The 13,695-nt window shown below is 59.2% G+C and overlaps 1 protein-coding gene across 17 annotated transcripts in view; it reads right to left on the bottom strand.

Moving 5' to 3' along the window:
- The window catches only part of Cfap74 (cilia and flagella associated protein 74), a 37,762-nt gene that overhangs the window by 12,747 nt on the left and 11,320 nt on the right, over positions 1 to 13,695 (bottom strand). For 8 of the 17 annotated variants that reach the window (XM_033767485.1, XM_033767484.1, XM_033767488.1 and 5 more), the window contains 16 exons: positions 13,183 to 13,287; positions 12,072 to 12,245; positions 11,434 to 11,544; positions 10,998 to 11,100; positions 10,732 to 10,889; positions 9,983 to 10,187; positions 9,164 to 9,319; positions 8,124 to 8,297; positions 7,706 to 7,824; positions 5,900 to 5,966; positions 5,602 to 5,691; positions 3,687 to 3,851; positions 3,207 to 3,339; positions 2,121 to 2,197; positions 1,644 to 1,766; positions 304 to 473 (listed from right to left, as the gene is read on the bottom strand). In XM_033767485.1, the coding sequence (XP_033623376.1) occupies positions 304 to 473; positions 1,644 to 1,766; positions 2,121 to 2,197; positions 3,207 to 3,339; positions 3,687 to 3,851; positions 5,602 to 5,691; positions 5,900 to 5,966; positions 7,706 to 7,824; positions 8,124 to 8,297; positions 9,164 to 9,319; positions 9,983 to 10,187; positions 10,732 to 10,889; positions 10,998 to 11,100; positions 11,434 to 11,544; positions 12,072 to 12,245; positions 13,183 to 13,287 (2,130 nt within the window). The other 9 variants (XM_010627751.3, XM_010627759.3, XM_033767487.1 and 6 more) reach the window with 7 other exon arrangements.

Here is a 13,695-nt window from a genome sequence, read left to right as displayed (position 1 = left end):
GTTGAACTCCGGAGAGATTTCTGCCTATGCCTGGGTGCCCAGGGTCCAGCGCATGGACAGCTATACAACCTGGGGCTCAAACAGCACGAGTCACCCTTGCAGGTGTTGGGCCTTGGTCCTGGGCCCTGCCTGCCCTTCCAGCATCTGGAGGCCGCGTGTCCCTTGGCACATGCCTGTGCTCCTCCCACACCTGCTAGTTCCCCACGACCACGTGGAAGGACAGCGCCCCAGGATGCGTGGCCTCCCGCTGCAAGGCCTCAGCCCACAGCTCTGCCTGGATGTCTGCTGGCCACTGGGGCTCACCGTGTGTGCACGAGCACGGAGTCCTGGTACAGCCGGTCATACATGCAGATCTTGAGGTCCACGATGGGCTTGGGCACCCACAGGGGCACGTCCACCGCCACGCCTGTGGCTCTGAAATACAGCTGGTGTGGACATATGAGCTCAGCACACGAAACAGGAAGCCCTACAGGCTGAATTTTGTAACTCATAGTGTTAGAGAGTTGGTTAGTAAAGGAAGTTGTGGTGTTTTCCATATCACTGTCATTTTGGCGGGTATTGGGGTGCTCTACCACTGAGCTTCTTTTGGGCTGGGGATTTAGCTTGGTGGTACCACCACCTGTCTTGAAAGCGCAAGGTCCTGAGTTTCATCCCTGGTACCCCCCCAAAAGTTCTTTATATCAAAGTTTTCAAACATTAAAAAATAAAGTAAAACACTGAAACACCATGTACCAATCAACACAGTACCCACAATAACAGGGCACTCTGTGGCACTAAGATCGGGACTACCACATAACAAAGGGGAAAAGCAGGAATGTGACTGAACCGCTTCATAAGGCCACCGGGCACAGGGAGAGTGCGAAAACAAGCCCTGGACACGCAGGCTGGAGGGACCAGATGGGCGCTGTTCTCGGTCTCTGCACACCAGCTTCTCCTAGGAAGGGCAGAGGCGGCAAGGCCAGGGTGACAGATGGAGACTGAGGGGATCTGGAAGGGACTCGAGTGGGGTCAGGGCTGCAGCCCTGAGAGGCGAGGCTAAGGCTAAGGTGGAAGGGGCGGGGAGGGGACCATCCTGCAATGAAGTTCACAGCTGTTAGACAGGGACCCTGCCACGCGTACTCACATCTTGGCCAACCGGGAAACAGCCTAGAAGTCATTTTTGATAATAATTTACTAAATTAAAAAAGAGACAAAGGCAGGCACGGTGGTGCACACCTGGAATCTTGCACTGAGGAAAGCTGAGGCACGCAGACTATAAATCTGAGCCCAGCCTGGGTAATTTAGACTTAGTCAGACACTGTCTAAAAGAAAAAAAACAACAACAACAACAACAAAAAAACGCCAGGGCTCTTAGCTGGGCACTGGGTAATTTAGTGAGACCTTGTTTGAAAATAAAGAGGGCTGAGGGTATGGTTCAGTGGCAGTGTGACCTGGATTCAAGCCTGTTACAGAAAAAAAAAGAGCCTGTGTGAGCATAGATGTGTACACATGCATGTGGATGCGGTCCTGCACATGTGTGCATCTGAGCTCCTGCACCCGTAGGGGTGTGCTGATGTGCGCGTGTGCCTGGGTGTGTGTGGGCTCCAGTGTGGCCACCTGTGCCCCCAGCCTGCAAACTTGGGGGCACAGGGCAGCTCACTAACCGTTGGGCACTGTGGGTTCTTGGACTCCACCTGGAACTGGGCGTGGACCTCTCCGGGGACAGCTGGTGTGAAGACCACGGGCACTCTGATGGAGCTGAAGGGCCCGATTTCCCCCTCAGTCACCTGCATGGACAGATGGCACCGGTTCAGCAGCACCAGTCACTCCATGCCACCCATGGCCTGGCTTGCCGCTGCAGGGCCGTGTTCCTGGGGTGGCTGCTTGGCTGTGCACTGGCAATGCTTGTGAGCCCCCACTGCTGAGGCTCCAGCCTGCTGCCCCTGCACCTGCCCTGGCCATGGAGGGCCCATGGGCTGGGTCCTCTCCAGGCAACCCTGCTGCAGGGCCTGCCTCACTCCGTGTGGGCGGGGCCTGCTCTGGCTGGGACCACAGGGTTCCCGGGGCTTCAGGTGGATGGGGCAAAGGAGTGCGGGGGGGCTTGCTGCTCTGGCTCCCTGTGTAAGCGGGGCTGGGCTGACCTCACCCAGCGTGATCTGCGCCTGGGCCTCGCTGGGGCTGGTTACCATGACGCCGGCTGCAGGCACGCCCTCTGGTTCTGGAAGACAAAACATGACAAATCCAGAGCATCTGTCATACAAAACCCCAAAGAAGTGATCAGTAAGTCTGGAAATTTTAAAATTAGGAATTCTGACCCAAGAAGAGATGCCTTAGCTGGGTGTGGTGGTGCAGGCCTATAACCCTAGAACTCTGGGAGGCTGAGGCAGGAGAAATGTAGATTTGATCCCAAACTGGGAACTTTAGCAATTTAATAAGTACTTATCTCAAAATAAAGAATAAAAGGACTGGAGATGTAGTTCAGTGCAAAGGCCCTGGGCTCAATCCCCAGCAGTGCTACAGATGGGGGATGTCTTAAAAAGCAACAAGACACAGGCTGGAAATGACACTGCCATGTTCCTGGCTGATAGGGACCGAGCCTGGTGTTCTCTGTGCCAACCACCTGGGTGGGAGCTTGCAGAGGTATGTGGGGTATAGGATGGCACTGCCATCATGGCTCAGGCTGGCCAGGAGCCCCTGGTGGGAGGCGCTTCACAGGGAAGCCCATTTGGAGAGGCTAAGACTGGGGGGCACGCTTGTTTCACAGCCACACAGACCCGAGGCTTCACAGAGCAGTAGGGAAATCATAGTAAGGAGACAGTGCCACAGTGCAGGGCCACTGTGGCTGAGGCTGCCCTCTCTGTCCTCAAGTGATATCCACACCTACACACAGCCATGGCAACCACATGGGCACAGGCCCTGGACAGCCCAGCCCCAGGGGCCCCACACCTCAGCACAGCCTCTACCTCCCCTCAGAATGCTGTCCTTGCTCCCCATGGCTGGCCTGGGGTTTAAAGCTGAGACTCCCTCAGTCTTGTTAGCTTTACATGAATGCAAGTTTCAATCCACTCCACAACCAGTACTTTTTGAGTATGTGAATATTTTCTTATTTGGTATCACCTGAAACTAAAGCCCCGAGAAGATTCTGGGGCTCTGGCACCCTTTCCAGCCCCCTCTGTGGGTGGAGTGACCCTAGGATCTGGGTCCCTGCTCCCAAACTGGGCTCTCACCCTTGGACTTCTCTGACTCCTTCTGGCTCTGGGTGTCCAGCGGGGAGGATGTGCTGGCCTCCAACAGTGTCTCGGACACATCATACACGGCCCCCTCATAGAGACTCCGGTCCTCATAGGTGTACAGGCTGCTCTGAAAGGGGATGCAGGGTGTCAGCACTCTCTTCCTGCCTGTCTGGACATCTGGTCCACCCCAGGTCCCAGGCAGGGACGACCCACCTCCTTCCTCCTTGCCCTGCCTGTGGGTCCTCTGGAGATGCCCCTGGCCACCGTCCCATCACTGTACACTTGGGGGATAGTGTCCTGCTGTCTCTGAGGCCAATGACCACAGATGACCTTGGGGCCGGCTCTTGGAGCTCTAGCTCATGCGAGCCCCCTCCTTTCCTCTTTCTCATGGTTGCACTTGGGGCAGAAGCCCCACACTTGTTCCTGGGCTGGCAGGAACCATGGCTGCTGGCCAGGAGTGGGCAGGACACTCACTGGCTTCAGGGCAGACTGGGACTCGTCCAGCTTGCAGGCCTTAGAGGCCGGGAGAAACCGGAACCTGGTGCCCAGCCCCCCGGCATTGGTCAGCGTGATGGTTCGTGATGTGGTCTTTCCCACCATGTAGCTGCCAAAGCTGATGAGCTCCTTGTCCAGGGACAACTGCCAAAGGACACCGGAGTGAGCTGGGCACTGCTGTGGGCCAGCTCAGTGCCCAACATGAGGAGGGCAGGTGGCCACTGTTGCCATGGCCCGGGGGAATCCAACACAAGGCCAGGTCACCTGTCCTGATTGTCACCTGAGCCTGCAGGGGCCACAGACAGCCCCGCCCCTGCCCAGCTGGGACAGACAGGGTTGCCCGCCTGGAATGTGTGCGTTTGCTTGCACACTGCAACCCGAAGGTGTAGGTGGTCCTGACCATGACACCTGGGGCCCCCAGTGTGGTTTTGAGATGATCAAGCCAGCAGCTGCCTCATCCAGGGACAGCTGGACTGGGGTGGTGGTGGCCACTGGGGGGACAGCTGTGCTATGATGAGGCCATTCCCTCAGAGCAGGGCGAGGGGCTTCCAGGCCACAGACCCTGCGAGTGGGAGAGAGGAGCCTGTGCCGGTGCTCTGGGCTCCCTGCTCTTGCTGCTGAGGCAAGCAGCCAAGTTTCCTGGAGACCAGGACCCACTGCAAGCCTGCGGGCTCCCCCAGGCTGTGTGAAGATGATAGAGGCATGCCTTCCCCAGGTCCTCGCAGGCCTCCCCAACCTCTCTGTACCGCAGATCCCCTGCAAGGCACAGAGTGCTGTCGGGTCAGAAACCATCTCCCTGCCGGGGATTTAGCTTAGTGGTTCTGCTGCCTGCCTTACAAGCACAAGGTCCTGAGTTTGATCCCTGGTACCAAAAAAAAAAAAAAAAAAAAAAAAAAAAAAAAGAAACTGTCTCCCTGAGTCTGGGGTGACCCAGTGTTCAGGTCAAGAAGCACAGGGACCACAGGGAACCATGGGCAGTGATCACAAAATTCCAGAGTGTCCCAGAGAGAAGTGGCTGGCCAATTTCATGAGCAAAGTGGGGCCAGGCAGGAGGCCGCTGTTCTGGTCACCACAGGCCCAAGAACAGCTGTCGCTGCATCTCGATGGCAGCCCACTTCCAAAGTAACCGTCATCGAAGGCAGTTGGGGACAGCAGGTGATGAAGAGGCCTGGGTCTCAGGAAACAGTTGGGAATGTTACTTCCATTCCTGCCTTCTCCTTCCTGGTGCCCTGGAGCTGGGCTCCTTGACCCCAGTACTGGGCCTGAATGTGGACTTGTGGTGACTAGCCGAGTCTCTGGGAGCTGTGGCATCCACTTGGCTTTTGGGTTCCATCACCCTCCATGAGAAGCTCATGCCCCAAGGCCCAGAGTCCTGCCTAACAAGGCCCCCAAGCATCCCAGCCTGGGTCCAAATCTTGCTGCCACCGCAAGCTGTGGAGTTAGGAGTTGTTTGTTGTGCAGCCTCTTTGTGGTATGAGGCAGTGACATATGAGTTCTGCACTTATTGGAGAGGGGGAAGCCAGGCCAGGGTGGGGGCTGAGAGTTAGGGTGTTGATAAGTCCACTGGGAAGTGGGTTGGCAAAACTGCCGGTGGAGAGATGGAGGTACCGTGGCAGACCTGACCACCACAGGCTGCAGTAGTGGGCCTGTGGGGATTCCCTGTGCCTCCCTTCTGCTCTTCATTTTGTCTGAGTTGTCTTAACCACAACGAAATCATCAAGCTGCACACCCAGGGCTGCAGCCCACATGTATGGGACCTGTCCAGGTCTCCCAGGGCTGGTCTGCACACCTCCCACTCCCACTCCAGCCCAGCCTGCAGCCTTGCCCCTGGCCCTCCAGGGGCATAGCTGTGCCTGGGGTCAGCAGCCAGGAGCCAGGCAAGACTTCAACTTACAGAACATTTCTTTGTTGAACATTTCAGTGGGACAGAAAATCCGCCTGTCTGAGCCAAAAAGGAGATGCTTCCTTCCAGATCTTGGTTTATCTAGAGACAGAACCACAGCCGCCAGCAACACCTGTAACATGACTGCAGCGTCTGACTGCAGCCTGGGCCGCGGGAGAAGCCACCGGCCCACAGGGACCTCAGGGCAGGAGGAGCCACGCTCACCCTGCTAGACGGGGAGCCTTGCATTTCCAGGGTGCTGTGTTCTGAGACTAAACAGCAAAGCTGCTGTGGCCTGGCTGCAACTTACCATGGGCTTGAAGGTGACGAGAACCTCACAGGACATCCCAGCAGACAAGGGCCCAGGAGGGTCGAAGCTGTGGGTGGCAGGCGAAGCCACTGAGGTGGATGCCAACAGTACCCACCCAGCTGGGCCCCTGAGTTCCTTCTGCCCCACCTGTCTTGGGTGGGCACCATGTACCCAGGAGGCCAGTGCTGGACCTCTCCGGGGGACATGTGCTAGGCCCAGGCCCAGGAGGTTGGGCTTTAATATCAAAGCTGGGGCACCCAGGGAAAGAGCCCCTCACAGGAGTACACTGCAGGGAGCACTGTTGGGCCTGAGCCTTGGCTGAGGAACAGAGAGTCCCCCAAGAATTCCTGAGGTCTGCCTTGCTCTCCCTGGATGTTACCTGGTTTGCTTGCTTTCAAAATGCAGTAGCTAAAAATATGATATAAAAACTTGCCCCTGACTGGCAATGTCCTCGTGAAACAAGGCAGAAGGAAATCCCAAACTTTTCAGCCAGGTGTGTGGCACATGCCTGTAATCCTAGCACTCAGGAGGCTGAGGCAGGAGGATGGCCATGAGTTTGAGGCCAGCCTGGGGCTACACAGCGAGTTCAAAATCAGCCAGTGGCAGGATGGAGCTGCACTGACTAGAGGCTCAGAACCCAAGGTGTGGGAAGTGCAGGGTGTGCAGGGTAAGCCCAGTGCAGAACAGGGCCAGGGCATACCGCAGAGCCAGACACGAAGTTAAAAGTGGTAAGGGCACAAAGGGAGAATTACAGATGTGGAAAAGGGTGAGAAATGCCTGCTCATCTGAAAAAAGAGGTGGAATTTTTGGAATGGAGAAACAGCACAGAAAGAAGATGCAGCGTCAGCAGCTCTGATAGCCAGACACAGCTGGAAAGGGAAGTGGCTGCTGGTGACGCCTTGCATGCATGGGGACAGGGACCAGGAAGGAGCAGGTGCTGGGGTGGGGAGGGGAAGGGCTGACAGGGGGCGGGAGCAGCCGGTTGGGCAGAGGGGCCAGAATGGGGCTGAGTAGGCCCAGGACTGGTCAGAGCTCCAGGTCAGGAGGCCATGGCAGCCGGACTGTGGGACCTGAGGCCCAGGTTGGGGAGAGCATCTGTGCGTCACAAGCCCCAAGTCCATGGGATCTGACTTGAGCGGTGAGCCTGGGAAATCCCGGCCCCACACCTCGATCCCAGCATGCATGTCCATGGGGGACTCTGTGCACAGCAAGGGGACAGCGGGTGTGGGTGGAGGACCCATTGGAGCCCTGGTGGCTGGCTCTGCTGGGGAGAGGCCAAGGCTGCACATCAGGAGGGCAGAGATGGGGCATGTCAGGGTCCCGTCCAGCCTGAGCCCTGTTTTAGAAACTGCAGCACACACTAGCTATGCACCCAGAAGCCACACTGGGGATGCAGAGCTGGACGTAGAAGAGCTGGCACAGCTGTCCTGGGAGTGAAGGCCAGGAGCAAGGGGCACAGGACAGGAGGAGGACACAGCAGAGGTGGAGCCGGAAAAGGAACCAGTGCTAAAGGGAACAGAGGGAAACAGCCAGCGAAGCAGTGCAACAAGCAGGGTCCAAGAGAGAGGGAGCAGAACACCAGCACAGAGCACATAGAGGGGCCGTCTTCCTGGGGACGGCAGCTGCTGTGGGCTGTGAGGTCAGAAGGGACAAGGACAAGGAAGTGCTGGGTGTACAGTCTTCCCACCAACCCCAGAGAAGTTGGGTGGCTTGGACAGGAGGGTAGGGAACAGGAGTAGCCCCCAGCTCCTGGGAACCGACTGCGGGGTTCATGCCCAGATCCCAGGGGCCCCACCCACGCCTCACTCCACACGGATGAAGTCCCGGAGGTGCTGCTCCACGCCAACCAGCTTGCAGTAGTTGATCGTGTAGGTGGCGTTGATGAGCGTTATCTTCTTCTTGTACACTTTGCCAACATCAAAGTCCTACAGGGTCGGAGAAGGCCTCAGGACCCCAAGCCTGAGTCACGGCTGTCCAGAGGTCCAGAAGGATCCCTTGTTTCCGCCTTGCGCTTGGCACTGGCCACCAGCAGGGGGAGCCAGCGGTGACATCAGGCCACCCATCTCACTTTCAGGGACCCAGCCCTTCACCCTCATTGGAAGCCAAACTGGAATCAGGGCTCACTCCCGGCAGCCTCGCACCCAGTGCCTCACCCTGGGAGGCCCAGTCTGCCCAGTGATGCCTCCAGGTTTCCCGAGGTCAGAGGAGAGGCGAGCAGGCCCACCTTGAAGTGGATCCGCTCGGGCTTGCTGTTGAAGGGGCGGCCCTTGAATTCCCGGCCAGACGCCACCTGTTTGTGGACCACCCCACTGCGCAGCCGTGCCAGCATGCGGGCCAGAATGTCCTTGTCCATCTTCGTCTCACCCACGGGCTTCCGGTCCACATCCTCCTTGGGTACCTGGGGTGCATACAGAGAGAGGCCTGTGCTGCCTCAAAGGCCAGCAGCCACTAGCAGAGTGGGGACTCCTGGAGCCACCATGGCCCGCAGGCCAGGCAGCAGGTCTGGGCTCCACTTCAGAAAGAAATGAAAGGAAGCAAACCGAAAGATTTGAAAGGCAGCAAGTCCTAGAACCTACAGCTGAGGGGGATCTTCCAGATCTCTGAGCCAGGGCAAGAGATAGCTTTTGGAAAGTCTGTCAGGAAGCAATTTCTCCAGTGGTGTCACTGAAAATCAAGCTCTGGCCAGAGGGAAGGAGCCATCTCCTGACTACTATTGGTGGCCAGGGCCGTGGTGCCCAGGCTGCCTTCACCACATCCCGTGGTGCTATGTGGAATCAGCCAGGACTGACCAGGTTGGCTTGTGTGGGGCCAGTGCCTGGAGCTCTGGGGTGGGAGGCCACCCAGGGCCTGACTACCTTCTCCCACCCCTCCTGCGGGTCCGGAGCGGGACAGCTGAACTGCCTGTCTCTTCTGCATCCCCAGAACCAGCAGAACCGAGTGGCTTTGCCCTGAAGCAGGGGAACTGATGTTTACAGAAGCCAAGGGGTGGGTGATGCCCACTGGAGGGACACAGCTGCAGCCCCAGCCCAGGACTGGTGCAGGCCGGCCGTGTTTGCTGAAAGGCCATCCTTCTCTAGCAGTGCCTCCCTGGCGGTGCACAGGGTGATGCTGCCCTGGCCTGCCTGGCCACACACACTGCATGGCTGACCACAGAGGCCCTGGTGGCTGAGGATCCTGCCATATACGTCAGCAGGGTGGGAGGCGGCTGGGGCTGTGGGAGGAAGTGGCTGGACTATGGTGGGTGGGAACGAGGACAGCACTCACCTGGTACTGCCTGTGCTCTTCGCTCCACAGTCCGAGAATCTCTGGCTCAGCCAGCGTCTCCTCCTCCAGGCTGGCCAGCCTGGGGACGTTCTGCATGGATTCGCTGGAGGTTGTCAGCATCAGCAGAGACATGGGCTGCACCGCTGCCTCGCTGGCCTGCAGGGAGCAGACAGGAGGCTGTGCACATGGAGGCATGGCACGCATGGGTGCAGGAAGTACAATGGGGGACCTCCAGGAGCTGGGCCTGCAGTGGCCCTGCATGCTCCCAGCTCCTCCGTGCCACAAGGGGATGGGGCCCCACATGTAGAGTCAGAACTTTCTCTACTCAAAATAGAATGTGCACATTTGTACACGCTACTAAATAGTTCCTACCAGCTCAGCAGAGTGCATAAACACCGAGTCGTGGGAGGACATCTGGCTGGCGGGTGTGTTGTCCCCTCCCCAACCACTCGTCACCTCACATTGCCATTGGAGACAACTGGGCCCTGGAAGGCCCACACAAACCTGGGAGAGGGGCCGCAAAGGCCCCCAGGCCAGCTGGGGACCAGGTGAGCCAGGGCCTGTCCTCCTGGGACGTCTTATAAATGGAGGACTCTCCTGAACCCTGGGACTTCCACCCAGGGCAGATGGAGCTGCCGTGGAGGAACTCGGGGGACAGACACTGTGGTGGCAAGATGGGCTGAGGAGAGGGCAGAGGGCCCCCCAGGCAGAGAAGAGCTTTTCAGGGGTGCTGAGGGAAAGGGCCCTGAGGGTGCCACAGCCCTGGCCTTCAGGTGTCTGCCTCCCCACTCCTGCTGGAAATGTCATGGCTCTGCTCACTGGAGAGTGCCTGGTGGCCGTGGGGTACGCTTTCCCTTCACAGAAGGCAGTGATGTAGCTCCAGGTCCGGTCCCTCAGCATCCGAGGGGTGGTGGCCTTGGCTGGGGGCTGCTGCCTCTTCCTGCAGTTTCCCTCCTTGGTGCCCTCCTGCAGGATCCGACTGACTATCTCCTGCTTCCGCAGCTGCTGCTGCTCCTCAAACGCCCTACAGGAATTGCCTTTCAGAAGACAGCAGGATGCCTGCTGCATCTGTGGGGCCACCCAGGTGCCAGACCTGGTCCAGACCAAAGGGGGGGCTGAGCAGCACATTTGGGGCTCCACGACACCTCCCCAGGTGCTGAAGCCACACTGGGCTGACCTCACCAGTGCCCAGCAGGGTGAGGCCCCCAGGAAGAGGCCTTGCTAGGTAGGATCTTGGCTCAGGGGACCCATCCCGAGCAGGGACTGGGAGGTAGCACTGGACTCCATCAGGGAGACCAGAGGGGAAGTGGAGGGCAGTGTGGGGCCAGCAGCCACCTGGAGGAGGGGCCGAGCACAGAGCCGAATTCCAGCCACGCCAAGGCCCCTAGAGGAGGCAAACATGGGCCCTTGCTCCCTGGGGTTTCTACAGCCAGGGCAGAGTGTGAGGGAGTGGCCTGGCAGGAGAAAGGGGCCCAGTCAGGTGGGCTAAGGCGGAGCCACAGCCAAGGTTAGGTGGAAGCAGAGCAGGGCAGCAGGGCTGGGAGCCCCTTCCTGGCCACAGCCCGCACCGCCTCTGCGCCTCCAGCTCCTGGCGACGACGCTGGTGGAAAAGGTGCTTGAAGGCGTCCCTGCCCTGGGCCAGGACCTCCTGCTGCTCCACCTGGACCTGCTGCCCCTCCTGTTCCTTCCTGGCCCGGCCCCAGGCTTGAAACTTCCTCAGTGTCTCCTGCAAACAGGCACTGCTGTGGCCCTGGTGTCTGCGCAGGCCTGTGCAAATGCACACACATTCACATGCTCACACACATGCACACGTGTGCACACCGCACACACCTACCCGGTTAGCGGTGATGCTGTTCTTCAGTGCCAGCACGGCCTCCATGCGCCGCTGCAGGTGCTCACGGGACTCCAGCTCCTGCTTCCGCTCTCGCTCCCGCACTCTGGAGGAAGATGCATCTTTAACAGTATAGCAGGCCAGGCGTGGGCAGCAGAAGAGCAGCCTTGGGTGCTGTGCCCTCCACCAGGAAGCGAGTGAAGGTGACAGCAGGAAAGCGGCAGGGAGGACGGAGGACGCCGCCACCCTCTCCCTCCTGGAGCTCACTGTGCCTCAAGATCTTTTTCCAAAAACGAACAGCAGCTCACAACTAAAACCACAAATTAGCTGGGTTCTGATGGCTTCACAGTAAAATGGGGATTTTCAGGACAAATTCGAGGGACCCACATCTTCAGATCTGGGGGCCAGGACAGGAAGTGAGGTCCAGAGGGGAACTCACCGGCCCAGGGAAGCCTTCAGGAACTTCACTGCCACCCAGTGGTTCTTCTGGGCATCTTCCACCAGTTTCTGGTGCTTGAGCCCCAGCTCTCTCTGCATGTGCAAGGACTTCCTGCGGTGACACAGGATCGGAGACTTGCTCCAGCTTCTCCCCACACCAGGCCAGCATGGAGAAGCAGAAGTGGGGCTGGCCCACAGATGACAAATGAAACATGAGGTGCTCTAGGTCTTGGGGACCTTCAAAAATGGGGGCATTGGATGGGAAGGGGCCAGCAGAGATGGTGCTGCGGGGAGAGGGTAGACAAGGACTGGGAGAAAGGAGGCAAGGAAGGGCAGACTAGGGCCTGGGCCCCAGTGGATGGAGTGCTATAGCTGAATGTGTGGGACAGGCCTGGGCCAGGGCCATGGGCACTGGAAGGGACTCCGATGCCAGGGACCAAGCTTGAACACTCCAGGCTCAGGGAGGGCAGAGGAGCAGCCAGAGCATTTGGGGCCAGGAATGGCCCCTGGGGAGGTGTGGGCTTTGGTGACTGTGACTAGAGGCCTCTCAGGGAGCCTGGACAGGGCTGGGCAGGGCAGGCAGGGAAAGCCCTGGGATCCATGAGCCAGTGGTTGCAGGGACAGCCTGGTGCTACTCACCGGATCTGCAGCCTCCGGTTCCTCTCTGCCCTCCCTGAGGCCTCCTCCTCCCTGCAGAGCTGCTGGGCCACATGTGCCCTGAGGCAGAGGTCCCTGGCCTCCGTCCTCTGGCAGCTGGACTTCCGGATGTCCTCCAGCTGCCCTTTCTTGATCTCAAGGTGCCACATGGCGCTCCTGGAAGACAGGAGGCCGCTGGTTGGAGGCTGGGCTGGCCCTCTGTGGAGCAGCCCTCTGGGGTCTGGTGGCCGGGCACCAGGCTGTGACAAGTGCTCCAGGGGATGTTGGACCCCCCCCCATGATGGGTCACCTCCCTACAGAGAGCCTCTTGCCCAATCTCCCACCCTGGAAAGTCACCTCACACCAGCTGCATCCAGGCTGGAACCCGGCACCACACTGTGGGCCTGTGGGTGCGCATCTGGTCTAGGGTGGGCCAGCTAGCCACGCAGGCCCTGCCTGGAGAAAGCTTCAGGGAAGGGGCCCAGGACTGTCTTCTGCAGGGATGGGGGTCCCCGGAGCCACCAATGCCATCTCCATCAATCCTTAGGTGTGCTTGGCGTGGGCTTGGAGCCTGGCAGCACGTAGCCCTGACCCTGGCTGGACATTTGGGGACCCACTTGACTTCTGATCTTGGGCAAATTGTTGGTGACACACACAGCACCTCTCAGGCTGCTGATACAGGAAGCTCCCAGCCCATCTTCAGCTGAGGTGCACCTATGGAGCAGCGGGAGGTCAAGGAGGATGGTCCATCCTCAGGTGCAGCAGCAGGAGCTTCCTAGCCCTGTCTGCTGGGCCAGAGAACCAGTTCTGATGGCCCCTGACCCGGCTGCCAGTCTCTGGAGCTGTGTGCTGTCTGCCCGCCCCCATGCTTCTAGAAAAGCTGGGGCACCTCTGGACCAGGGGATGTGTTGTAAAGAAGAACAGGGACTGGGAAACAGGAAAAGGACAGAGACTGACACTGTAGTCTCAAGAGTGGAAACCCAGCGGGGAGTGAAAACGCCAGGATGCCATGCACAGCACCTCATGAGCTGCCTTGCTGCTTCGGACATGCAGGGCACAGAGGCCTCTGCCCTAGTCCCCCAGCAGGCGGTCACTGGCCCTGCCCTGAACTCACTCATTCTCCTGCAGCACGGCCATGATTCGTGCCTGCAGGTCCCGCTCATCCTCCAGCTCCAGGCACAGGCGTCGGGATGTGGCCTGTAGTCGGCCCACCGCTGCCCTGGCACAGTGATAGGAGAGGAGACGCTGCGGGGGTGCTGGGGAAGGTAGGATCACTGCGGCGCTCACCATGAGGCACTGGGAGTGACGCAGCCCCTGCTGCCAGTCTCCATCTTCCCCAGGTCCCTGACGCTCCTGTGGCAGGGTGAGTGGGTGTTGGGGTCCCTGTGGAGCCCTGTCCATGAGAAGGGTCTGAGGGTCACTGACCCGAGGACATGCTGTGTGGTGCTGCCCAGCACGTTTATGGCTCCAGGGTGGGTTCCGAGCCACCAGTCAGGTCTAGGGTACTCTGTGCACCCCAGACTCAGGCAGGTCTGCCTGAAGAGGAGCTGGGTGCATCACAGGGCAGCGTCCTGACCTTGGGCCCAAGCTGACGTCCCCAGCCAGCCTGGCCCAGGGCGGCTATCTG

This window comes from Fukomys damarensis, unplaced genomic scaffold (assembly GCF_012274545.1).
Source record: "Fukomys damarensis isolate Sample0158 unplaced genomic scaffold, DMR_v1.0_HiC HiC_scaffold_23, whole genome shotgun sequence".
Lineage (NCBI taxonomy): Eukaryota > Metazoa > Chordata > Mammalia > Rodentia > Bathyergidae > Fukomys > Fukomys damarensis.
Note: the sequence above shows the minus strand (reverse complement) of the source record. Positions and strands in the feature narration are given on the sequence as shown.